Source organism: Chenopodium album, chromosome 14, assembly GCF_948465745.1.
Source record: "Chenopodium album chromosome 14, dcCheAlbu1.1, whole genome shotgun sequence".
Taxonomy (NCBI): Eukaryota; Viridiplantae; Streptophyta; class Magnoliopsida; order Caryophyllales; family Amaranthaceae; genus Chenopodium; species Chenopodium album.
This window is the reverse complement of record NC_137847.1, coordinates 8,960,124-8,987,301: the sequence shown is the minus strand read 5'-3', so window position 1 is coordinate 8,987,301 and position 27,178 is coordinate 8,960,124. Positions and strand designations below refer to the sequence as shown.

The window sequence follows — 27,178 nt, the reverse complement described above, 5'->3', positions numbered from 1 at the left end:
TATTCTCCATTTTCCGTTCTTTTTTTTTACAACTACTACGTTGGCGAGCCATTCTAGGTACTTTACTTCTCTGATCTTTCCTGTCTTCAACAAATTTTGAATTTCCTCATTGATGATCTTGTTCCTTTTTGGTGCGAACTTTCTCCTTTTCTGTTTCGCTGCTGTATGCATAGGATCTACGTTCAATTTGTGAGTGATCACATCTGGAGGGATTCCCTTCATGTCTTCGTGAGTCCAAGAGAACGCGTCTTTTTCAGTTTCCAAGAATTCTGAGATTTGTTGCCGAAGATCTATACTCAATTCTGATCCTATCCTGACTTTCTGATCTGGATGGTCGGGGTTCATCTGGACCTCTATTGCTTCTTGCTCTTCCGCTATACTGAGTTTTTCTTGGCCCAGTTGACCCTCTGATTGTTATACTGAACTCTTCTCTACGGATGTTGCTTTCAGGGCGATCTTGTAACATTCTTTGGCCTCCTTAGAATCCCCTTTAATTTCTTGAATGCCCCACCTTGTAGGAAACTTGATGACTTGATGATAAGTAGATGGGATAGCTTTCATTTCGTGTATCCATGGTCTGCCCAGAATCATATTATATAATGATAATGTATCGATCACCAGGAACTTGACTTGCAGATAAATCCCCTTTGCATAAGTTGCCAATGTAATCTCTCCGCTTGTTTTCTTGGTTTCTCCTCTGAAACCTACTAGCATTGTTGACTTGTTGATGATGCTCTTCTCATCAATGTTCATATGTTTCAAGGTATCGAGCATAATGATGTTCGCGGAGCTTCCGTTGTCAACAAGGATTCTCTTGATCATGCAATTTCCAACTGGGAGTGAAATCACTAGGCCATCATGATGACCTTCTACTGCATCACTTTCCTCGAACATGATTTGGATGTCCATTTTTGACCTTGCTTTTCTATCGGGCTGATCCATATGGCTTTCTTTCGCATGCCGCTTTGCTGCTGAATATGTTAGGTCGCACACTTCTGACCCTCCTGATATGAAGCAGATGGTCTTGACGATTGGAGGAGGAGGTGGGGGGCCACCTTGCTTGGATTCATTCTCTCTTCCTGAAGTTTTAATCCTATCTGACAAGAGTTTTTTAAGGTAGCCTTTCTTCAATAGGTAAGCAACTTCCTTCCTGAGCGCGACGCATTCATCAGTTGTATGGCCAATATCTGAATGGAAATCGCACCATCTTGATGGATCTTTCTTTTCTCCTGGTCTGTCACTCTTTCTGGGCCACTGCACGGTATCTCCCAGTTTGTTCAGGGTTCGGATTACACCTGCAGGGTTAACATTGAAACAATGTTCATGCAATTTAGGTGGGAGTTCAGGATCTTCCCTCCAATCTGAGAATTCTCCCTCGACAGCATTGATTGACCCTTCATCAAAACGGGAACGCTGGTACGGCTTGAAGCGATGATCCCTTCTGGGGAAGTTATTGCTCCCTCTTGGCTGGCGATCTGGTTCTGGAGTCTTTCTTGCATACACATCTTCTTCAAATCTGACTTGTGCCATAGCTTTGGCTTGTACGTCTTCAAAGGTTGTGCAGGGATATTTCGTTAATTCCTTATAGAGTTCGCTATGATCTAGCAATCCTCTTCTGAAGGCTTCGATTGTTGTGGGGGCATCACACTTGTGTATCCCGATCTTCTCCCTGTTGAACCTGTTAAGATAATCCCTCAAGGTCTCTCCATGTCTTTGCACGACACGGTATAGATCTGAGGATTGCTTCTCGATTTTCCTGCTACTGGCGAACTGAATCTTGAAGAGATTCACCATCCCTGCAAAAGATCGAATTGTCCCATTATCTAAATTAATGAACCAAGTTAGGGTTGGACCTGATAATGTGGCTCCAAAGCCTTTGCACATGATGGCTTCTCTGATATCTCTGGGGATTGAACTAGTCATCATCTTCTGCTTGTAGAGGGACACGTGCTTATCAGGGTCTATTGTTCCATCGTACATGGCCATATTGGGTGTGCTAAACCTCTTTGGCACTTCCACCATGGCGATCTCTTCTGAGAAGGGTGACTCTATGTAGCCGTCTGCCGCCTCTTCCTCCACGGGCTTTGGCACTCCAGGGATCTTTGCAATCTTGGCTTCAAACGCCTTGAGGTATTCTTTGACTACCTTTTCTATCCTTCCTTCCTCAGTTCCTTCCTGCTTGCTTTTCTTGAAGTTTCCTACATCAATGAAATCTAAATCCAGGGTGTCTTCCCTGCTGTTAGAACCTTTTTCCCCGTTACTAGGGGTATGGAAAGTTCCAGACATATCAAGCTGCATGGCTATGCTTTCAGTGCTTTTTCGGGTGTTAACAGTCTTGGATGAAACTGACTGTATTTGGCTACGGAGGGCTTCATTTTGTCTGGTTAGGCTGGTAAGCTTGGCTTCAGTTTGGACTTTCTGGGCTAACAATGTTTCGATTTGGCTTTTTTGCTGGTCTAGAGTTTGACGGAATGCGTTCATTCCTTCATTGATTTCGGCTATGGTGAAGGGTACTGGTTGTCCAGTCATGGTGATTGTCTTGGTTTTTGATGGGTTTGGCAGGTTAATTGATTATCAGCCCCACGGTGGGCGCCAAATTGTAGGCAAATCTTAGTAAGGCATCTAGGAATTTGCTTAGGGATTTAGGGGTAATAACAATCAAACCATAAATATGAAATATAATAACCAAGAGCAACAATAAGACAGTAAATAAGCAATTAAACTTAAAAGAGAACGAGTTTAGAGATACAATATTGAGTAAGGACAGAGCTCCTTGTTCAGCAAGGACACGATTCCGAGAGCATAAGTGAAATAATCAGTTTATATTAATGTATATGGGAACATACATGAGTATTATGATGTCTCACTATGCTATTTATACTTAGGACCCATTAGGGTTACAAAGATATCGAATATATTCAAAGCGTGGGAGTTCTTCTTGATTTATTCTATTTCCCTGTTCAGCAAGTATATTCTTGGCAAGTATCTTCATGATTGATATTCTGATCTTACTTGCCATACTTGTTCCAATCAGGCCGTCTTGCTTGATTTAATGTATCTTTTGATTATTGAGCAATGCCCTAGACATATTGGGTTGCTTGGTAATACGGGCCCAACAGTGGTGGTGGTGGTGGTTCTTTAGAGAGAGAGAAAATTTTTAAAGAGAGAGTGTACAAGTGAATTCTGGTTATAAGGTGATAACTGATAAGTGGTAAATTATAGTGGTGGTGGTGGTGGGGGGTTAAAATTATGATTGTAAGGGTAAATTTTTTGTTTATATCTACAAGGGTAAATTTGTAAAACATACATCCTCCGTTCTTTTTTTATTGCACCATAAGGAGTTTCACGCTTGCCAATGCACTACTTTGGCTATTAATATCTTTAATTATACTTTTGTAAAAATTATAAAAATTGATATTTGAAAAGTAGATTTCGAGACGAATCTAACTAGATCCCACATGACTATATTTTTCCTAATGGATAAATCACAAAAGATGGTCAAAGAAGATTAAGTAAATAGTGTAAAAGTCCTTATGGTGCAATAAAAGAAAAACGGAGGAAATATTTTATTTTGCGGGCGTTAGTTAGATATTTGAGGGCGGTATTTAACAATCCCTTTGCTATTTTCGATTTTTGGTTCCAATCAAAGGGCATGTTCGGCAAAATATAGCTGTGAAGGTAGCTGTAGCTGTGGAGGTAGCTGTGAGCTGTGTATGTAGCTGCTAGCTGTCAACAAGCTGTTAGCTGTTAGCTGTGAAGATAAATAATTTAGATATGAGTGTTCGGTAAAGTAGCGGTTGACTAGCTATTACATATAAAAATCAACATTTTATTTTTAAAACTATAGATTAAATTTTCAACAGATACCTCAAAAACTACCTCCAATTTCAAAAGCTAAATTTTCTGACTTTTCATTAAAGTTACCTCCGCAACTAAAAGCTACCCTAACTATTATTTTGCCAAACACTCACAATTTTGTCAAGTAGTGATTTGACTTGGTCAAACCACTAAAACTACCTAAAAGTTACTCAAAAACTAGCGCCGAACACGCCCAAAGTCAATCCAATAAATGAATTTTAATTTTAATCAAAATTAACAACACCCTATTATTTCCCAAAAAAAAAAAAATAACGTCACAATAATTGGCGGGAAATAAAAAACTTCTAGAAGAAGAAACCAACACTCCCATTTACAACATCACTCCAATATCCCCCAACATTCCTGAGCCGTTTTCCGGTCATTCTTCCAAAACTGCCTTTCTCTCTCCTCTCTTCTTCCCTCTTCCATTTTCTCTCTCCTCTCTCCCCAAATGCCGGTTCTCAGGTCCCGAGAAATTCCCCCATTTCCAAACCCTCAATCTTCTTCCAAAACCCTAGAAATTAATGGGTTTATTGAACCCACTACTCCTTCCAAAACCATTCAATCATTAGCAAATTCAACCAATTCTACCCCTAATTCCGTCTATTTTGAGTCCAATTTGACTTCGATGTCGGCCCCACCTATTCGCCGAAGTAATCGTCTCGCTTCGAAGCCGAATTTCGAGGAGAATACCCGGAAATTGGCTTCTGATTACACCGCTAAGCGTCGGAGAAAGGAGACTGTTGGTAAGACTATGCAATTTCATTTGGAGGATGATGAAGTTAAAGATGTGATTTGTTTTGATGGTTTAGGGTTGAGTTCATTTGATGAGAATAGTGTTAGGGTTTCTGATTGTGATTCGATTGTGGAAGAGTGTTTGAAGAAGTTGAAAAGGGAGGATTTTGATTGTTCGGAGGAAGAAAATGGGTGGTTGAGTTTAAGGTCAGGGACGAAGGTAGCGAAGAATTTGGGGGATGAGCGCGAAATCGATTCTAGTGAAGAGGGAATGGAAAAGGGTAAATTGATTGAAGTAGGTGGTGTTTTTGAGGATGAGGCAATGATAGAGGGAAATGGGTGTTTGAGTTTAAGGTCAGGGATAAAGGTAGTGAAGAATTTGTCGAATGAGCGCGAAAACAATACCAGTAAGGAGGGAAAGGGAAAGGGAAAGGACATTTTGATTGAAGAAAATGGTGATTGTGAGAATGAGAGAAAGATGGAGGGAAATTTGTCTTTTGGTTTTATGTCAGCGATGGAAAAATTGAAGAACTTATTGGAAGAATGCGATTACCTTACGGGAAACGGAAAGGGAAAGGGAAAAGGAAAAGCTGTTTTGAATAAGGAAATGATGATTTTGAGAATGAGAGATTGAAGAGCTCAAGAAGAAGGTTTAGTAGAGAAGAGAAGGGGAAAGGTGCAATTTCAGGGAGTTTTAGTAGAGAGGAGAAGGGGAAAGGTGTAAAGTCCGAAAGTGATGGCGAATTCAATGATGTAGAATTGGATTTAGCTGTTCAACTTTCTATGGTTGGTAGTGAGATGGGAGGTTTGGTGAATAAGATGGATGATGATGTTCATGAGAATGTAGTACTTGAGGAGCGTACTAAGGATTTGAGGGCTCAACATAAAGATATAGCAAGGCGAAATGCTTCGAAGTATGCTTTTTTTGATGCTTGGGAAGAAGAGAATGATGTGAATGACGAGGACGATGATGAAGAAGAAATGCAAGCAGAAGATTCAGTTGGGAATGTTGAAGATTGGCCTGGACCATTTTCAACTGCCATGAAAATTATAAGGGATAGAGAGAAGAACTCGAATCGTCAAGCACGTTATTCGAGTTCTGTTAAAGAAGGGTTTCCATTAGTATCTTGGACTCCTAGGAAAGAAAGGGACCCTGAGTGCAGGAAGCGAGAGGCCCCTTCATTGATAAGTTTGTGCTTGAATGTCCTGGCAGAGAATGTTGATGCAATCACTTCTCTTGACAGTGTCCCAGATGCATTGAGGAACAAGCTTAGTCGGTTGCTTTGTGATTCTAGGAAGATGAATCCACATTTTCTCGGTCTTCTTCTTGACGGGTCTCCTTCAGAGATACGCCTTAGTGATTGTTCGTGGCTAGAAGAGCGTGTGTTTGAGAAGTTGTTTGAAGCTTGTGACTCGAAAATCATGACGGTATATTGGATTGCTTTTTTCCTTATGCTTTGTTTTTAATGTATTGGTGAAATTGAAGTTGATTTTCTTAGCTTTAGTAGCTTGTATATCCTTAGTTCTTTTCCAAATGTGTGAGATGAGCTTAATTTGGACTTTATCATACATTCATACTGTTATTTTACCTGGTTATTACTTATGTTTGAACTTGTGCCATGGCCATAATATTAGAAGTTAAGCTTTACCTGCTGGTTATAAGCATACTAATTGGTATCTGCGATCTCATGTTTCCTTCGCCTTCATGGTTTTGGTGAGATATTCCTAGTGTACTATGTGCGTATATGTTTGGAAAAGTTGCTTTTTAGCTAGACTGCAAGCCCTTCTGTTGTGCAGCTTCATGTCAGGTGTCTATTTTCTTATTATTAATTGTAATACATGTACCTGAGTCATCCTGCAGTTGACTATGCTAGATTTGATTCTTAAAAGCAATGGCATATTCATCTTTATTATCTGAGATGTTATTAACTTGGCCATTGGGAGTTAAGCAAACAACCTGGTTTCTCCTTGTAAATGAAAAGTAGATTTGTTTTAGTCCTGGTACACTCTACAATGGGAAGACAAGCAGCTTTGCATTCTTTTTTTCATATTACATCGTTTTCTATTAAGCAAATATTGTAATGCTAATTATTATTTTCCATATAAAATTAGGTTTTACAACTTGACCTGTGCGGACATTGTGTATCTGACTCTTCATTGCGGAAGGCTTTAGTACCAAAAGGATTGGAAGCATTGACAACTATTTCGTTGAAAGGTGGTTGCCGTATTTCAGATGCTGGCCTTGCTGCACTTGTTTCATCTGCCCCTGCCCTGAGATCTATGAATCTCAGTCAATGCTCTCTTTTGACAGATGTTGGCATTGACAGTATTGCTAATTCACTGGGGTTGATTTTGCAAGAATTATATCTTGATGATTGTGATACTTTAGATGCAATGCGTATCCTTCCTAAACTTCAGCAGCTGAAAGCATTGGAAGTGTTGTCACTCAAGGGCATAGTCAGTGTGTCTGACAAATTTATAAAAAAATTATTCGAGGAAAACGGTCAGAACATGAAGGAGCTTGTTTTGGCCAACTGTGTGTAAGTTGATTTTTTCTCCTGAGTACTATTTTTTTTTTCTTGTCTTCCTGTAATTGGATCAATATCTTCAGCGTGCTATGCTTCTCTTGTCAAACATATGTGGCAAGTTTTTCCCTCCATTGTGGTCTTTCAACTAATTAGCATGTCCTGCTCACCACCTTCTTTTCTTTGTGCAGAAATTTGACCGATTCTTCTCTGAAGGTTATTGCCAATACGTGTTCTCAGTTACGTGTCCTCGATCTTAGCTATCTGGGGAAGTTGTCTGATGTTGGCATGGCATATATTACAAATGGCTGTCGCAGTATTCAAGATTTGAAACTTTGTCGTTCTCCATTCAGGTAATTTTTGGTGCTTCAGTTATTTAATGCTTGACCCTGTTGCTGTCTTATCAATTTTGTTGAGCTTTTAGTATCATTTTTTCAAACAACACTGTTTTGTTCTCAGTTGTACTTCAGTTTAGACTATAAGAATGTATGTAGGAAATTATCTGGAGAGGCTTGAGTTTTATTTTATTTTTTGGTGCATCTGGGTACATCAGGGTCTTGTGGGATTGTTCAGGTTTGTCCAGGTTTTTCATTCCATTTTTGCTGCTTGATTTACTTTCAATGTTGGTACATAAATTATGATTGATATGTGCGTTAATTGCTTATTTGTGATTCCTTATCTCTATCTGTTGTATATGCACACTTGCCTTTGGCACAATCATAAGAGGAATGGATAGAGATGAAAATTAAGTAAAAAGTGTGGTGTTGCCGTGTTGGAGTTAGAGAATTTACTTGCAAAGGCCTGTGCAAATAATATTGGATAGTTGGTGAAGGCAAGTGTGGAAAAATGTGGAGGGAGTGAATTTCTCGATTTCCTTTATTTGGTTGGCTTGAACACAGTATTCTTAATAGAATCTTAAGAGTCCTCTATTTAAACCCATGGATCCACGATAGGATGATCTCTAACAAGCACATTGCCTTTTTTTTTTTTTTTTTTTCATTTTTTTAAAAATCTCTGATCATCGACTTTGTTAGCGGTGTCTTATAAATTTGTAGAATAGCGAACTATCGAAGTCTGTGATTTATCTTCATTTTGGTTAATCTCAAGGGCAAAATCCCCTGATCATTGCATCCTTTCTGTGACAGTGATGATGCTATTGCCGCGTTCCTTGAAACCTCTGGAGAATCTTTGATGGATTTATCTCTTAATAACATCTCCAAGGTGATGCCCATTCTTTCTTTTGCATGTCCTTGAGATATCTGAACGATCCATTTATAGTTTGGATTCTTAGAATATGTTTGTTTCTACAGGTTGGTCAGAATACCACCATTTCTCTGGCTAGGCGTTGCAAAAATCTCGAGAGCTTGGATCTCTCCTGGTGCCGTCTCCTTACAAACGAGGCACTGGGATTAATTGCAGATAGCTGCTTATCTCTCAGGTTGCTCAAACTTTTTGGTTGCACACAGGTACATTAATCCTTGCTCATAACTTGTAATGACTAGTGGGAATTATTTAGCCTGATTTCCAATTACCTTTGGTTACACCATATTATTAACAAGGCCAGGTTTGTATTTTTACTGCTTTATGCGTGTGTTAGTGTGCTTGAATGTACTTCCTCCGTCTTTATTTAGTTGCAACACACCCCTTCGGTACGCATTTTAAGAAAGATATTAGACTAGGTAAACGGATAAATTAATTTACAAAATTTTACCACCTATAAGAAGAAAGGGATAAGTTACTACGGTTTAAATTTCATAGTTTAATTCATTCGTTTACCTAGTTTAATCACCTCCTCAAAAAGCGTGATAAAAGGTGTATTGCAAGTATAAAAAAAACAGAGAAGTATAAATTTAGTGAGAATTTTTAGGCACATGGCTTAGGCGACTAGCATACATATCAGTGAGCAATTACTTTGTTACTCTCTCCTCTAATGAGGTTGGCCACATTTGATTTGGGATTAAAAAAATCAAGCTGAAATGCCATAACTATCCTTCTCTGTGAGAGTACTTTGCATGTCCATACTACGAGAGAGAGTTTTTTCAGTGATACCCTGTCTATATGCTCTCACTTTTTAGATAATATAAACTCAGACAAAGTACCTTGTAAATCTAGAAAATTGAGTTCCAATAAGCTATTAGCTTTCAGATTAAGTCCAAATAAGTGTTGGAAAACACACATTTACTGAAGAAGATCAAGTTTAAGTTTCTTTGTCAGAGTATAAGAAATAGCCCCAAAGTCCCAGCTTCAGGTGAACAGTCAGATTATATTTGCATTTCTGATATCTACAACAAAATAGACTTAATTTCTTTTGGGACTATAATATGCGCTGTTGTGGTGCGCAAATGCACAATCGTCTGATCTTTTTAGAAATTCTAAAGTAGGTTTTAGTGGTATTTCAGGTGTTAGTGATTGTCACTCTAATATCTCTATGATTTACTTTGGCCAGGTTACGGAGGTTTTTGTGGACGGCCACTCAAACCAACATTTACATATTGTTGGGTTGAAGCTGACTCCAATTCTGGAGCATATCAAGAGACCAGGTTTCCAACAAGGACCATTGCATTATTCCACCTTTACTCCATATTGATTCTACATTTTGGTGGCTCGCAATGCTTCATATAAGGCAACAATTCCCTGATAATATTTTTGTTTCAATCTAACTTTGTGAAATGGTTCAACCCATTCTTATGGCAATTTTGTGACTTGTAATTGCCCTTACAACATTTTATTTTTGTACAGAGAAGTCAATAGCTAGACTAATGGTAGATTTTGTGATCAGAATACAGGGATCACATTTTAGCACATGTTGCTAATGTTTTTGTCAATGTCTTTGGACAGTATAATGTTACCTCAGTAATATAGCAAGCAAATGCTTCCTTTCATTCTTTTTGTTTTTGTAATCGTTACTTAATACTTGCAACATTTTGACCTTTGAATTATTTACAATAATTACTTTTACCATCTTTGATGGTTCGTTCGGAGCACATATTCAATGTATCGACATTTATACACAATAATAGCTTTGACCATCTTTGGAGAGCATATTTTCAATATATCATGTTAGAATTTTTGCAATGGAGATTTTCTACGAGGCTATTTCAGACAGCATTTTGCATAATGCAACAGACGCAGTAATTTGTTGCAATAAAATTTACATATGATTGCAGTATATGTGCACGCGCCTTACTGGGAGCACAGTTCTTGGTATGCTCGGGTGTAAATCTGTAGAATGAATGTAGGAAATAATATGTAACCAGGGGAATATGTCCGATTTTGAATTATGTCTTGCAGCTAAGCAGGTACATCTGTTCCTCTACTAATTGCTGGCTTGCAACTTCTAGAATCTGATGAAATGATGCAACAAATCGGTTGAGCTTTTTAATCATGAACTTAACATATAACAACCTATTTAATTTCACTATTTTTACCTCAAAACCCAATCTCTGATACAGTTGCCGAGCTGGTGTGTTCTTTCTATGAACATGAACAAATATCATTTCTGCACCTGTTACAAGTCGAAAATCAACATTCAACAAAGACCATTAAAAAGGATTTCGGAAACTAATCTTCAAGTTTGTAATTACTAATTACTAGCTAATCATCTAGAATACTTTGTTATTTTCTTATAAAATCTTCAATATTTATCAAGCGTTACCCTTTGATTTTGCAGATTCTATTGCAAACTTCAACATGTTGAGGGCAATGCCCTTGCGCCGAGCTGATTTTGCAACACATAAGTTTGCAATATAACCGTATCTGCTTGCTTCCTTCTTCTCAATGCTACAGAATAAAGGTGCCTGAACTCTTTCCTAGAATATAACTTCTTGTTTCTTAGAAAATTTCATACGATTAACTTCTGGATTAATATAAGAGTTTAAGGCTAATTTTTGTTACCCCAGGAAATGATTCTCCTTGCAGCAAGTATCGAATACTCAAATCCAAAGTTCCTACCACACTTTTGAGTATGGTATGTTTAACGTTATTAGCTTCCTTCTTTACCTGCATTGCAATAGGACAGCTTCTTAATTAATATCGATTTTGCATGAAATAACAAAAGGTTATCCAGAGTATTATGTGGTATATATATGATAATTACATCGTCAATTGTGAGATTATAATTGAATTATTATGGCATGGGATGATAGAAGAACCAAATTATAGATGTATAATTTCAATCTTTCATTGTATGGAGGATATACCGCGATAATACATGTAGACTGTTGGCCTTGGTATCCCCTGCATCTTCTTTTTAAAGCATTGTATTCCTAGTTAAAATGATTATAAGAGGTAATTAGTATCAGGACTAATTGTGATACATTTTACAGTAGATTGGAACGTTGTAAGTGGTAAATTAATTGTTTTAAACATATACCTGGTCTGCGAATTTCCTTTTGTAGCTCTCAGCATATCTGATTTATTGAAGACAAATAATGTTAGTATTTATCATTAGTTACATGGCTAATTAACCATGTGTAGTTTCAACTTTATATTAACATAAAAACTTTTTTTTGGTTAAAGTCTAACCATTTCATAGTCGTCATATGTTTAAGATACATATTTGATGATAAATATATTCATGGCATTTTCGGGAATGTAATAGCCTAAGGTCATATTCGGAAAAAATTATCTAGTAAGGCCCTGTTCACTTCACCTTAATTAAAAAAATAATATTTAGTAAAATTAATTTCAGTTCTTTAAAATTAATTTCAGTTCAATAAATTAATTTAACTTCAGCAAAAATAATTTTAGTTCTGTAAAATTAATTTCAGTTCTGCAAAATTAATTTTATTTCAGCAAAAATAAGGTAAAGTGAACGGGGCTTAACTTTTAAGTAGCCCTCAGCTGTTGGAGATTACGATATCTCACTTGTATTTCATAGTTATAACTGAAACTTTCTCAATCTTGGCTCTATTTATACACCTAATAACTTGATAAAATATTTAATTTGCATATATAGATATATATTAACATAGAGTATTATGAAAATGATTAAACAAAATTGCGATATAAAATAAATTTGGATTTTATTAAGGTTTAATTTTGTTTGTATATATTCCACCTAACTACAGTTAAATGTACCTTTCATTTGGTCGATCCTCCCAGTGACTTTCGGCACGAAGCCAGGCTGCTGTCTACCACAAATACAATTGGACAACCCAATTTATATAAATTCCAAAATATCTCATGTAATAATCTGGCTTATATTATTAATTCTTATATAATGTAAGTAATAAGTAATAACATACCCAATATTCTTCATTAAGCTCTGCTTCTCTAGCCACAAACATCCCAAAACTTCTGCTTTCTTGGTTAATCTCTGTATCTAATTCCTGCAATTTCGTAAACTGAAGGTCTGATTTCTCTATCGTTGTATCGAAACAAGGTGATTGTGTTCGCCTCGTTACACCTCCTTCTACTCCTAGAAAGGGTGTTGCCTGCATTTCCCTGATGATAAAACCATGATTTATGTCACATGTCACACTTAGTGATGTATGATATATATTCTCTGTTATTAATATATGGTCCTTGACCTTGAAAATACAAGTCGAGTTTTATTATGGGATAGAGGGAATATAGAATATAGGTGTTACTGTGTCAGGGATTCGATTCTCATTCAAGTTTGTTATAAGAAAGAATAAAGGATGATATGTAACTTACATTCTACAGATCATGTCGCGACGGGTTCTTCCACGGCATGGTTCGGTACATGTTGAGTAATACTTGCAGAAGGCAGGTTGAGAGGATAAAGCAAGCTTTGAAAACATGTTGTACATTAAGTTAATGGATAAAATGAAACTTTAAGCTAAAAAAAATGGATTGAAATATTGAAGTTTTAGTGGATTAGATGCATATTGCATACATAATAAACTGCAGGAAAAATGCCAAAAAGAAGCAATGTGATGGAGGAAGAAATGGCAACGTTTTAAACTACAAGCCAGTCAAGTTTAAGGGGAGTTATGTGGGACCAAAAATGAGATTTTAATAGAAATGACCATAAGTTTTAGCTGGATTTGTAAATGGATTTTGTATGGGCATGTGGATTGAATGGTGGGGTAGTTAATACTTTCCCATCAATTCAAGAGAGAGAAATTATTGTCTTAATCACATCTCCACTTGATTCAGTTGAAGTGGAAATTTCATGTGATCCTTTTGGTTGTGGCAATTATTTTATGTTTTTATTTTTTAATTCAATTATTATGGTTAATGATATGGTTTAAGGATGGTTTATTTGAAGTATGTTAGGTGTGAGTTTATGAGGTTTTGATGTATAAAGTGTTTGAAATTTATAAGCATTTGATGTTAGAGATAAGGATAAAAGGATGGGATAGAGATACGAATATGAGAAGGGATAATCATATAATAAGTTTCTTACGCGGTTTAGTATGAGTTAGGGATAAGATTGAGATAAGCGACAAAGTTTTATTTATTTATTTATTATTTTATTTTATTTATTTATTTTTTTACGGGAAGTGGTAAAGTAACTTGACTACTTTTACCATGCCTTCCTTTTATATTAAGGGCAGTTTTGTCTTTTTAAATTTCCTTTTTTCCTTAATATGCCACCTTGCTAGTCCTTCCTACATATTAAATTGTTGGGATAGATTGTGCTTCATTCCTATTTTATCCCATTTAAACTATTTATCGTCCCTAAAGAAACACTGGATTTCATCTATCTTACCCCCTCTATAATTTTCTCTTCCCTCTTACTCCACTAAACAAGCTTCCTCTTATTGATTATTGACAGGTATACGAGGGAGTTTGATCATCAAGTAAGGTGTTTTTGTGACATGTGAGCATAACGGGGTTCATTGATGGTGTGTTGCATGATTGCATCTCACCACACTGCTTTAGAGATACAACTTTATGCGTACTGATACGCAATTGAAAATTATAAGAGATTCAACTTTATGCGTGTTCAAGATATGCAATTGAAAATTATAAGAGGATGTGATGATGATACATGATTATGGTCTTGTACTCGAATGATTTATACCTATATTGAAATTGTGCTATAAACTTCCTCAAGAAAAGACATTGAAAGGGAATTGACTAACTGAGTTTCATAATGTTGACCCAAAACTAAGAAAAGACATAATTATAATTAGTACATTGTTTCTAACCTAAAACTAATTGCTAAAAATCTGAAACATAAGTTGATTTTTTCAGGTGGCAGCCATTGCCCACGGTATCTTATTCCCTTTACAATTTGCTAATTATTTTATACAAACACTACAAGAAAAATGTCTTTTCGTAGCGATTATTTCGTAGCGATTGTACATTCGCTACAATATGCAAGTATGTTTGTGAAATCATTAAGGAAGTCGTATCATTTTACAATCGTCATGGTTTTCCCAAATAAAATCGATACGGAAAACATAATAATATCTATCCACACTATATTTACACATTTATATAATTTTGAGAAATCGTATCATTTACAATCGCCACTAAATCCCAAAAATCGATACGTAAAGTCTTTTCAACACTAGATATATAAATATTGTTTGACAAAGAATACATAAAATATATCATAGCTTATTGGTGAAACATTTACTATAAGAGTTTGAGGTTGCATGTTCGAATCTTATAAAGATCACGTGCATGTTTTTTTTTTTTTTTTGAAGAAAATGAGTTCAACATTTATAGCGATTGTAATCGCTACAATAATCACCACGATTGGATGTAGTTTTTCGTATCGATTATTAAGGCCAACCCCAACGATATTGAAAACCACTACTAAAGGCTAAGGCAACGGGGGATATTGTATCGAATGATCATTCGTTGGGAAAGCTTTTTGTTGCAATTACAATCGATACTAAAGGTTAAAATAATCGCTACGAAAAAGTTATTTTCTTGTAGTGAAAGGACAGTAGTATTAATCATTAATGTGATTGCTTTCACTGATATGCAACAATTATTGACTTCTTGACCTTTGACACTCTCTTACTCCTATTTTTGTTTAAGCTGTCAATGAGCTAGTCCATTTTCTCATTTTATAAGTATGTCCCTAATTGGGGCATGGGCTTGAAATGTTTGCAAGCCAATAATATACAGTTTTACAAAAGTATGCGGCAAATAGGTTGTTTGGATTGGATTTTGCTAGGCCGAGTCATATTCGAGTATATTGTAACTTACTCAAACAATAATTGTAATGCTTCTAACTTTCATATTAATTTTTTATTTTATTTTTTTTAATTTTTTTTTTTTACACATATGTCAATTGTAATAATACAAGTTAAAACCGGAATCTATCACATTTGTCTATCTAATTTATTTTTTTTTCTATATTATACAAGTATTGTTTCCTTACCATATCACTATGTCGGATTTTTTTATTTTATTTTTGAAATTATGTTTCTGATTGTACTGTAGGGTGTTCAAATTGTTTGCAGAAATAATATCATATAATTAATTATAATGGAATGTTTAATTTAATACTCCGTACTATATTCAGCAAGGACTGCATATTGAAATGGCTTTAATTTGCTTAGAATGACAGAGGAAAATCTACAACTGAGTAGGCTGGCAATCATGGCATTTATAAAGAAAAAAATTTGGGTGTGGTTCAAGTACCATTCAATCTGTTTAGATACATTTTAATTTAGTTAACACATTTTGACTTTTGACACAATTTATAAATTTTAATTTAACTAATATTAGTGAATTATAAATATTATAAAAACTAGTCGACTTGTTAAATCCGTTGCAATATGTACTTAAATTAAAATTCAGTTTTTAGCATTATTTACAATAGTATAAATAAAGATAGGGTATCATTTCAATTGAATTCAAGCATTGCCAAACGGATATAAGAGAGAATAGAACATTTTGTCTTCGAAGCTGACCAGAGATTACTAGTAGTAATACATAATTTAAACCGGAATTAAAGTGCAAATATACTAACTCATTACACAACATAAACCTTAATCAAACCATCTTAATATCTTATCCTTCAAAATCATTTTTAACCCATTTTTCACCAAATTTACTCTTCACCTTCTCATCCAACTCCTTAGCCTTGTCCTCGGAAACCTTAGCGGCCGCCCCATTCGCCACCGATTCCTCATCGATTCCGGCTATCCTTCTACTCCGCTTCCTCGACATCTTCTCCCTCTCCTCCTCCAACCCTTGATACTCCCTCACCCAACACCTATGAATAACACAACTCACCACCAAAACCACAACTTGCAACATAAACATAACCATCAAAATCCCACATTCCAACCTCACCAACACCTTCGCCTCTCTAGGATCCCTTGGTGAATCGAGCATCGATAGGCTCGTTTTCTCCTTCAAAAACAAGGCCATGAAGCTAAGCACTTGGCTAGCAAGCGAGGCGAGTAGGAAGGAAATGTATGTCACAAAACACAAGTGAGTAAGGCGAGAGTAAAACCCGATTAAAGAGGATAAAAGAGATATAGAAGAAGATATAAGAAGAGCATAGCCTAAGGAAGTAGGGGGTGTTTTAAGGAGAAGTATAGGAGCAAGTGAAGCAGTAGAAAGTAAGAATAAGATCAAGTTTAAGCATGAAAGTAAAAGATTTGGAAAAGAAAATGAATTTCTTAGCTTACAACTTGATGCTGCCATATTTCTCTTGTAATTTGTTTTCTTTTTTTGGGAGAGAAATTAAGAGGTTTAAGTTGATTATTATTTAATGTTGTAAGTTTTGAATTGTTTATATAAGAACTTGGGGAAATTTTATTTGCCGTTGAAGATGTAACGGATATGTATTTTAGGGACCCATGCATGTAATGGACTTTGTGTAACGTTCATCACCTCCTTTTTGGTGTAAAGTTTGGAATGTCATTAGGAATTTTAAACTGTTTGAGACAGCATTATTGGATAATTTTAGGGTACTAAGGGTCTGTTCATATTTACTGAATTGAGCTAAAGTGAATTGAACTGAACTGAATTGAACTAATTGGAGCTGAACTGAACTGATTGGAGCTGAACTGAACTGAACTGAACTGAGCTGAAATGAATATTTTATGAAAGAAGGAAATTAAGAGCTGAACTGAACTGAACTGAACTGATTGGAGCTGAACTGAACTGAACTGATTAAAGCTGAATTGAACTGAACTGAAATTAAGTAAACGTAAACAGGCTCTAAATGCAGGACAATTTCACCTAAATGCAGAATAAGTTATTTTTTTAAAAAAAGATTATATTCTAATTTTGTCCTTGTTTTAACTTAATCCTCTACACTTTTTTTTTAAATGATTAAAATTAATCTTGTATACTCCTAACTACATAATCATCCCTATTCCCTACTGTTTAATTTACAACCAAAATCTAACGTATTTAGTCTTGTATCCTATTTAATATTGAATACTATACAAATTCAAAGACAATAATAAAGTGCACTATGACGATTTTTTTGAGGTGCGAAAATTAGGTGCCGTAATAGATAAATAATCAAACAAAATAAAATTTTCATCTTGTACGGCTAAGATTTTCGAAGGTCTCCACCACCCCCCTATACGATTTTCAAGGATCTCTAGTACCCCCCGTCTAAGATTTACGGGGGTCTCCAGTACCCCCCGTCTATGATTTTCGGGGGTCTTTAGTACCCACCAGATAAGATTTCCGGGGGTAAACAGTACCCCCCGAAAAACATAGATAGGGGTACTTATAATGAAAAATTACAACAATTCAACAAAAAAAAAATTAAACAAAAAAAAAAACCTTAGACCTGATGGTTTATGAGCAATGAATGACTTCTTCGTCTCTAAGGCTTAGATTGAAGAATTTTGAGGGGAATGGTGAAATGAAATGAATTGCAAAAAAAAAAAAAAAAAAAAAATGGTGATTGAAATGGTGAATGAATGGAAAAAATTGACGAGTGAAATGAATTGCAAAATAAAAAATGTAAAAACTGAAAGCCTGGTGAAATGGCGAATAAGTTTTTTTATTTTGAAAAAGGCTATTTTAGTCTTTTGATTATTTTCGTATCATTAATTAATTTCTACATTTAGGTTATTTTGTACTGTATTTAATATTTGCGAATAATTTAAATGTGTTATGTCTGTTTATGTGGCTTTTTGTGAGGATTTTTTGTTTACGGAGTAATTAATTTATGAATCAAGAGTAGTATGATGTTCAAATTTAACAATTCTTATTCTACTTTCGGGTGCTTGAAATTTTTATAATTCCTAATGAGCATGACATGTCTACAAATTTTGAATTATTTTTTAATATTCAATTCAATCCAATTCAAAATACCAAATTCAAATCAGATTAGATTTCATTTCTAGATTTTTGAAACAATCAGATTGGAAGAACACTGTGCGGTGAGCCGTATATTTTTAAAAAAATTTCTCTCTCCTCCTCTCACTTTCTCCTTCTAACTTTCTCTCTTTAACCATCAATGGCCGGAGCACCGACTTCCATTGTCATCTTCAGCTGGCCATCGTCGACTTCATCTCGCCGTCGTCGCCGTCTTCATCTCGCCATCATCGTCGCCGTCTTCAACTCGTCATCGAAGCTCCAGATCAACCCAAATCTCCTCGAAGCTCCAAACTCTACATTTCCCCCAAGTTTCAATAGATCAGGTACAAATTCGTTTTTCTGGGTTTCGAAATGGTGATGGGATGCTTGTGGAAATAATGTGATCTGTGTGGGAGATGATGCGGTGGTTCAAGATTTTTTAATATTTTTGGAAATTGGGTGGAATCTGAAGGGGTGAGCTGAAGAAGAAAATTCAGAAACATGTGAAGCGTATGGTTTTTACGTTTAAACAAAAATCGGATTTACAGTTAACAATTGTTTAAATGTGGAACAGCAAGTTTAAGGGTGAGCGGTGTGGTGGAGTTTAAGGGTGGTGCAACATTACGGTTATTTACTTGGTAAGGGGTTACTAGGCCAGGGGTTATTTGGTCGGGGGTTGCTAAATTAGTCAGGTGTTGCTAGGTCGGTCAAGGGTTACTAGGTCAGGGATTATTAAATCGGTCAGGTGTTGTTAGGTCGGTCAAGGGTTACTAGGTCAGGGGTTACTTGGTCGGTCAGAGGTTACTAGGTCGGAGGGGTTACTCGGTTAGGGGTTACTAGGTCAGTCAGGAGTTACTTGATCAGGGGTTACTAGGTTCAGTAAGGGATTACCACGTCTGGTCACGGATTACTTTATTGAAAGGGTTAGTAAATCGGTGAGATTACTGTGTTAGCTGGCCACACACAAAACCTCCCGTCGAAAGAATTTGAATCCATAATAACCAAACAAACTAAATATTATAACGAGACTTGGACCCAGTAAATTAAAAGCCCAATTGAGATTGCAGGCCTAGTAAAAAGGAAGGGTAAGCTTCAAGATAAACAAAAAAAATCTCATGGACAATGAAACTATGAACGTTTTCTTCATTCTAATGAAAGCCTGAAAGCTACGAGACTGTGCCTAGGAAGTGCAAGTAACATCTAGTAACATCCAACATGTACAAATAGAGAGAATAATTCCCAGAAATTACAAGAGAGGAAAGTTCGAAGCAAGAATATAGGACATTGACTGCAGATGAACATTCACATGCCATCCAGACGATTCAGCTGTACAGCTAACAATAGGCCACGCGTGACTAAAAGAGATACTACCTCCGTTTCATATTATTTGCAACAATTAGAAAATTTTCCTCTCTACTCTATGTCAAATCGTTGCAAATAATATAAAACGGAGGTAATAGATTAAGACAAGCTGACCATCACATTTTCTTTTACAACATCGATATGTTCTACCTTTCCTGTACTTGCACAATTTCGCTTGATTCAGGAGATTAAGAATGAAAACTGATTGCTTATTTGCTTATATCGATTCGTGCACAGTCAGCACAAACTGGCCGACTGTTGGAAATTCTCTGACGTGAAGACAGCATGTCAACTACTATGAGACTAGTTTATATAGTGAATGTAAAGCCTATGACCCTATTTGATGACAGAGTTGTCTGAACTTAGAGCAAATTGCCAAGAACATGAACCAGCTAAAAATATATAGGTCAAATTTATATTTGCTTATTTCTCAACAAATAAAAAAAACAGACTTTATTTTAAGAAAAACAATGAAAGAAGTGGAGGATGAAAACAAAGCTGTACAAGTACAAATATGACTATGAATACAAGACACAGATTTTCATACTGCCCCGATATTTCCCTCAGGGATATTGTTCATTTCCGTGAGTGAAGATAGCCTCAACCCTGTCAAGTGATGCTTCCAGGCGTCCTGAGTTCATGTTGAATAATGGTTCTCCTGTGCCTAGAGCACTATGAAAACACACCAAAGGAATTGTTAATACAAGACCAAAAGTAACAACAGTGCAGACAAACACCACAATAATGCATTCAGTAATGGTATTATGCAGAATATTATACTCACCCAGTAATTTCTGGAAGAACATAATCAGCCCTCCAGCCAAACCGGAAATCCACACCCTCACACAATCCAAGTGATGTCTTATTCCGAATCCGAGATATATTATCTCCTCCCAAACATGAAGTAAGCTTCCATTTCCACCCGATAGCACCCAATGAAAAATTATGACCAATGCCAACCTGCACAATTCAGAAACTTAATTTCCTACTCCATACACATATCAGTTTATAAAATAAGATAATTAAAAGACATGCAACTGTCTGATGATGGCAGAAGAGTAGAAGACTTTAATGCCCACATGAGTCACAAAATAAGACTAATGATGCTTAAGGTCTAACAAAGATGAAGATATGCCGAGAGGAAGGAAACTAAACCTGCAAATTACTGATGCTTAAGGTCTTATAAAAGATAAAGATCTGCTGAGCAAAAGTAAAACATGATTTTCTGGCACTTCAGGTTTAACAAAATTATTCTCAGAAGAAAAAGAATTAACCTGCAGATTAAGGAATTTTGTTATGGGAATCTTCTTAGAAAGAACGCGCACATCTTGATGTATGGGCTCATATATGAACTTCCATCTTCTCTCGTTGGACAAAGGCTTTAGTACAAGCTTTGTCTGGAAATCATTGATTGGTGAATTATAAAACTGCATCAAAATATCAGTGCATTAGCCATGTGCTCTTTCAGACAAGTTACAACTCTATTCCCCTTCCTCACCAGAGAATAATATAGAAAGGAAAAAGCTTTCTAGATCTTCTACTGTCCACAAAGAACAATTTTGATTGTATTTCTATCCATAATCCTGGCATCCATCAAACTCTAATTTGCAAAAATTGACCATCAAGTTGGTAAATTCCGACCTACTAACTCAGTTGCCATGCCTTGTTCCACATATACACTTCCCAAGAAAAGCATAAACTAGTACTACATTTCATGCATGAAACACACACTAAGCAAAATACTGATTGTTCTGTATCAACTAGTTAATGTAGTAATCCTAAGTCCTAAGAACTGATGAAATCCTACTTAATAATAGTACAATGGTATATTATATGGCCTCAAATTGCATACATTTCCAAAATGATACTTGCAGCATCAACACTCCATAAACAACCCCGTATAAAATGTCAAGTCAAGAAGAATCCACTTATAGTAAAAAGTTATTATTTCAAGAACTGGAGAACAACCATCCCCATAATTGGTATGAAGAAATTTTGGGATATGAAATGGTATCACAAAAGAGCTTGTTATAGGCTGCCTAGTTCAAGGGGTATAGTGATAGTTTCTTTATTGGATGCCATGGGGGTATCTGACTAATTTGATTTCACCCACTTATTACCCTCCCTTACTTAAAAAGGCCATGTTCTATTCACTTGATTTTCACTTCATCGGAAAAAATTAAGTTTAGATAAGATAAATTAGGAAAAATAAGTTCACATAAAAAAAGTTTAGGAAAATAAGTTAAGATAAAACTTAATAAGGGTTACATAAATTAATTTACAACTAAAAAAAGTTTAAATAATTGAAATGCAGGTGAATAGAACACACCCATATGACCTTACCATGTCTGTTCCTCTTGCTCTCACAATCGTTCCATTCCAGTCCATTGTATTAACATCCAATCCATAAAAAAAATGGTTTTCATTACTCTTTCTAGCTCTCACTCGATTCCAATATTCTATTCTATTCTGTTAACTTCAATCATAGCCTAAATTACTTCGATTATGTGACCCGGAGTGGTCCTTGAACCTGATGAGACTACTAGAGTGACACTCTGAAAATCCATAATGAGCAAAATCGTTGCATAGAGTGAAGATAATTCAAATAATTCATCCTTGAAGAATAAAATTTCTAAAGAGACAATTAATCAACAATCTAAAAACACGTTACAGTAATACAGGATTACACATCCCAATGTCTATTAAAGAACATTGCCATAATTCAGCCTCATACAATGACACCTACAACCACAAAATCCATGTCAATCCAAACCAACCACATCAATTTTACCATTTCATTCATAACAATCAGCATCTTTATACATTTATACTTTAGACCCAACAATTAAATCACCAAGAAAATTAAAAAGGATTAAACTTTAAATTTGAAACCATATATAATTTCAACATATAAAATTAGGTGAATCTTATAAACCCCTTACAATAAAAAAGAGTAAAAATACCTCTAAATTAACACCAAGTCTAAACCCTTCATATTCTTTGCGGAATTTGACAAATAATTCTGAGGGAATCAAGTTTATGTTGTAAAGTTCATCCCATGAAGCTGGTTCCTCGACATTATTTGCAACACCCGGATTTGTATCCATTTTCAAACGAATTACCCTGAATTCACGAGCAAAATGTTATCGAAACCAACCATTTCGAATTGTAAAGAAAATAAATGTAAAATTGTTCATCTTTAAATCACCAATTTGAAGTAGGAAATAGTAGAGTGTTCGATGGAAACTAAAACTCCATTAACTCAAAGGAAGCATATCTTGTTGTTGCGTTGGTTGTGTGAAAGAACCGACTCGATAAATTGGCCGAGGGGTGGGAACTCCGTCGAGCCCTGTGACTCTCTAAGGATGTGTTTTTCACTACTTTGTTTTAAAAGCAAGCGTTAGTTTTTTGGGTAAAAATAAAGCCAGGTGCCCTCAGAGCCACGTAGGGTAGCGACTTGCAAGTTTTGACGAGACATGAATTAGGGTGATGGGTGCGTGTTAACGAGCCGAGCCGAGACCGAGCTTGGGTAGCTCAGGCTTGGCTCGTTACACTATTGTTCGAGTTCGAGCCGAGCCTCGAGCTTAAATTATCAATCATCAAGTTTAAATTACAATAAAACTCGACTTAGATTCGAAAATAATAACAATATAATGTCTATCTTTAATAATATATTATAACTAAGTTTTATTTTTTTTATTTTTTTTTTTTTTTCTTAGACTTATTAAAAATGTTCTACCAATATTTAAGGATACGATGTTAAAAAAAAATATTTCCAGCTTGTTCGCGAGCTTTTGAACCGGCTAAGCTCATTAACACCCCTAATCGTGCGATATAGTTATTTGACTAGTTTAGGATCCGTGTTATTTACAATCTATTTTAAAGTTATTTAATATAAATTTTAGTTGTAGTAAAAAAATTGACACAAGATACTCATTAAATATAGACCGTGAACAAATTTCAAATTGATGAAATGTCGCAAATTTGCAATGAGCGTCTTATTATTGTTAAAATATATCACCAATATTGAAAAATAAAAATCATTAAGGAAATAATTTCCAATGAGGGATAACTTAAGTTACAATTTATAAGAATTTCTATTACCTAAGTTAAACAAATGCAACCTTAAAATATTACCTATTAGACGATGATATAACTATCTATTGTAAATTCTCTACCTTAAAAAACAAATTTAATCAATAAATATAATTTCATTCAATAATGAGCTTTAAAACTTTAAAACATAAATGCACAATCATATAAGGGATAACTATTGGTTAGAGCTTTCCTTCCGATTCTAGAAGATCCTAGGATCGATTCTCACCCACACCCTTGTGGCTCTCTAAACACAAAAAAAAAAAATTAAAAAAAAAATATAGGAAAAATTGACAGGAATAATCCGAACTTTGCTCGATCCGCTCAAAATAATCTCAAATTTGGATTATCTTTTAATAATCCAAACTTTCTAATGGTCTCAGCTGGTTTTTTTAACTTGTAATAATAAGTTAATTGACAAGTGTCAACGTGTAATTGGCCAAAAAAAAAATTAAATTAAAAAAATTAAAAGAAAATAATTAACGAAAAACACCCACCACGGCACCACCCCCACCAGCCCAACCACCGTCCCTGCCTCTACCCCCGGTTCCCTGCCCAACTCTCGCGCTCTAGTAGCCACTCCCCTGTCACGGCCAGACCCACTGATTCTCCTTGCTGGTGCTTCCACTTCCCTTAAACCCGCATCGCCTCTAAACCACTATAGCACAAATCCTTACTCAAATAGCCATTGATTTTTGTTCCGGGTGAGTTCCGATACCGAGATGTCTTGGGGTTGGTAAAGGTTTACCGTCCAATTTGATACCTGCACAGTCAGCACAGATAATCTAGCCCGGGGGTTATCCAGGAATAACCGCTCCGATGCTAAAGTTAGTAATCTGAGGAGGAAGGTTTGAAGAGAGAGAAAAAGTGTAGAGAGAGAGATTAAGAGATTGTACCTCCAATATGAAAATGTGGCTGGGTATATATAGGGGGATAACCAAGCAGGTGCCACATATCCCTATAGGTGGCGCACCGACCTTATAGGTGGCGCACCGACCTGTAGGTGGCAGGTGCCTGCGTGGTTTTAAGCTGCTCTCCACGTGGCCGAGAAACCGGCTATTGTGGATGCTAAGCTAGTTTGCTAATTGTACATATAATTTGTAACATTAAGGTGTTTATCGGCCAAACGGCTATGTTGTCGGTATTATCCCATACAACTAGCCCCCCAAGTGGGGACGTTGATAAGGAGTCAACGTTCGCACTTTAACGGCAAAATATATATTTACAGAATGAAAAACTTCCAAATTGTCCCCAAGGTGAGCAAAGTTCCGATAGTACTATGCTCAACACAAAGATAAGTGCTTGGAGATAAAAAATCTCCGATTTACCCCCAAGGTGAGCAAAGTACCGATAGTACTATGCTCAACACAAAGATAAGTGCTTGGAGATAAAAAATCTCCGATTTACCCCCAAGGTGAGCAAAGTACCGATAGTGCTATGCTCAACACAAAGAGAAGTGCTTGGAGATAAAAAATCTCCGATTTACCCCCAAGGTGAGCAAAGTACCGATAGGCTACTATGTCTTAAGTATGTTTTATTTGGAAAATGTTATGGGCGGGAAAAATTGAAAATAAGCAAAAAGTATAGGGGCACGTGTCAGACGTCTAGCGATTCTTGATGAAGAGGTGCTTTAATCCTCATCGTTGGATTTCATGCACCAAATGTCAAATCAAACTACTGTTCAACGGGGGTATAAATAAGGAATACGGACAGTTTCTTCATTTCATCTTACTTTTGCGAAAAAATTTCTCAAAAAATTCCCAAAAAATCTCTCAGAAATTCCCAAAAAACGGTTCTGTTGCTACTCCGAGTGATTGTCCGTGCGAAGATTTTCTTGGGTCATACTTTGGTCGACGGAATTTAGCTACTTTCGAGACTTAGTTGCTCCGTCCTATTTTTGCGATTCGTCGAAGTTGTTCGCTTCGTGTAGAGGTAAAAAACTTTGAATTTCTCTTTTTAATTTTATTGCTCGATGTTTGTGACTTGTATGTAGTGGGTTTTGATGTTTCTGTGTGTGTTGAGTTGGTTATGCGTGAATCTATAAAAAATTCTATTGCGGGTGAGGCCTGTGAGGCTGACCCGTTTGTGCACTTGTCCTCAGCGTCAGAAAAGGAAGCTGAAAAGCCTTCTCAGCTTGTTAACATTGGTATATTAGAAGACATTGATCTTGTTGAACTTGAATCTATCAGTGTTATTGAGGACATTGAATCATATATCTTCCTCGACGAATACGGGTCTAATCTCGGTAAAATCGGCGTCCAGAAAATGCCGAGAACTAAACGTCCTAGCGTTGATCCTAACCAGGCCGAGAGCGCTAATAGGCGTCCTGGTAAAGAGCTCCTTGTTGATCCTGAAGCCGAAGCGTCTGGTCCTAATGAAGAGGATATGGGATCTACTGAACGCAGCGCAGCGTCAGGTAGGGATGAGATTTCAGATGAGGAAGGCGGAGATAGTGAAAATCAGGGAGAGGAAGAGGAAACTGGCGGAAATGGACGGCAGTCTGGATCCGACAACGAAGAGACTGACTCCGATATAAATGATGACATTAACATCGGCGAACAAATCATTGCCGAGGAAGCATTAGATGAGGGTTACAATTCAGAAGATGATGATGAGCAACACCGCCGCCCTCTAGTGATGGCCGACACACTAAAGGTAAAGACTGTCGTTATTGACGACAAATGGTTGGCAACTGCTGCCGAGAAGGATTATTGTGGCGTTGGTAAGAGGTTTTTTGGGCTTCCTGATGACTATGTTCTTACTTTACCGCCCTCTGGTAGCATTGTGTTTGACTGCCCAGCCGGGCATATTGCCGTGTATGCTAAACATCTGGAGTTCGGACTCCGCTTTCCGCTTCATCCCTTCATCGAAAAGATGTTTAGGGCCTGGAATATTTGCATTGCCCAGTTAACTCCTCCTGCCGTTCGCAATATTGTATCTTTAGTATGGACGATGATTTATATGGATTTTCCGCTAACTCTGAATCTTGTGCGTAAGATTCACCGTCTTAAAAAAGACAGTCAATCACCTGGTTAGTGGTCTCTTCTCACTACTAGCGGTAGAATTACAGTGTGGCCAAAGCTGACCAGTTGTAAGAATTGGCAGAATCAATTTTATTTTCTGAAGGTTCCTGATAACTTTGCTTTGCGAAGGACCTTCTATCTTCCTCATACCTGGTTTGATACACTTAGGGATAGGAGTTTAGGCAAGCTTGAACGAAAAGCCTTTCGGTTTTTTGAGTGTATTTATGTTAACGAGGGTAGACAAGTTAAGGCCGTTCCAAGGGAGTGGCTGCCCAACTGTAATTATATCCTGGGCAACGCTCCCCTGTCTCATGTCGGTCTATGCCATACTGATGCAATGGGTATGATTTAAAGTCATCATTGTTGTTTTTA

The 27,178-nt window shown here is 36.4% G+C and overlaps 5 protein-coding genes across 6 annotated transcripts; 1 reads left to right on the top strand and 4 right to left on the bottom strand.

Moving 5' to 3' along the window:
* Nucleotides 1–414: 414 nt before the first annotated feature.
* LOC145577727 (uncharacterized) lies at nt 415–2,529 on the bottom strand. The gene is made up of 2 exons (XM_081635185.1): nt 1,917–2,529; nt 415–1,796 (listed from the first exon to the last, which is right to left on the bottom strand). The coding sequence occupies exons 1-2, from the start codon at nt 2,527–2,529 to the stop codon at nt 415–417; spliced, it is 1,995 nt and encodes a 664-aa protein (XP_081491311.1).
* Nucleotides 2,530–5,376: 2,847 nt separating this feature from the next.
* Nucleotides 5,377–10,097, top strand: LOC145580023 (DNA repair protein RAD7-like). The gene is made up of 6 exons (XM_081637339.1): nt 5,377–6,021; nt 6,706–7,133; nt 7,310–7,471; nt 8,264–8,339; nt 8,429–8,584; nt 9,565–10,097. Exons 1-6 carry the CDS (start codon nt 5,377–5,379, stop codon nt 9,703–9,705), a joined length of 1,608 nt encoding a protein of 535 aa, XP_081493465.1. The 3' UTR covers nt 9,706–10,097.
* Nucleotides 10,098–10,111: 14 nt separating this feature from the next.
* LOC145580024 (GCN5-related N-acetyltransferase 6, chloroplastic-like) lies at nt 10,112–13,155 on the bottom strand. 2 transcript variants are annotated; one of them, XM_081637340.1, is made up of 9 exons: nt 12,777–13,150; nt 12,365–12,563; nt 12,198–12,250; nt 11,491–11,527; nt 11,318–11,383; nt 11,013–11,117; nt 10,774–10,927; nt 10,547–10,623; nt 10,112–10,462 (listed from the first exon to the last, which is right to left on the bottom strand). In XM_081637340.1, exons 1-9 carry the CDS (start codon nt 12,890–12,892, stop codon nt 10,397–10,399), a joined length of 873 nt encoding a protein of 290 aa, XP_081493466.1. In that variant the 5' UTR covers nt 12,893–13,150; the 3' UTR covers nt 10,112–10,396. The 2 variants fall into 2 exon arrangements, 1 of the variants encoding a protein (XP_081493466.1); XR_014099257.1 differs by having other exon boundaries at nt 10,403–10,462; nt 10,774–10,938; nt 12,777–13,155.
* Nucleotides 13,156–15,893: 2,738 nt separating this feature from the next.
* Nucleotides 15,894–16,778, bottom strand: LOC145578825 (uncharacterized). The gene has a single exon (XM_081636125.1). The coding sequence runs from the start codon at nt 16,704–16,706 to the stop codon at nt 16,065–16,067; it is 642 nt and encodes a 213-aa protein (XP_081492251.1). The 5' UTR covers nt 16,707–16,778; the 3' UTR covers nt 15,894–16,064.
* A 3,310-nt stretch (nt 16,779–20,088) lies between these two features.
* On the bottom strand, nt 20,089–23,053 carry LOC145578824 (uncharacterized). The gene is made up of 5 exons (XM_081636124.1): nt 22,897–23,053; nt 22,652–22,811; nt 20,963–21,115; nt 20,473–20,648; nt 20,089–20,360 (listed from the first exon to the last, which is right to left on the bottom strand). The coding sequence occupies exons 2-5, from the start codon at nt 22,793–22,795 to the stop codon at nt 20,252–20,254; spliced, it is 582 nt and encodes a 193-aa protein (XP_081492250.1). The 5' UTR covers nt 22,796–22,811; nt 22,897–23,053; the 3' UTR covers nt 20,089–20,251.
* Nucleotides 23,054–27,178: the final 4,125 nt, after the last annotated feature.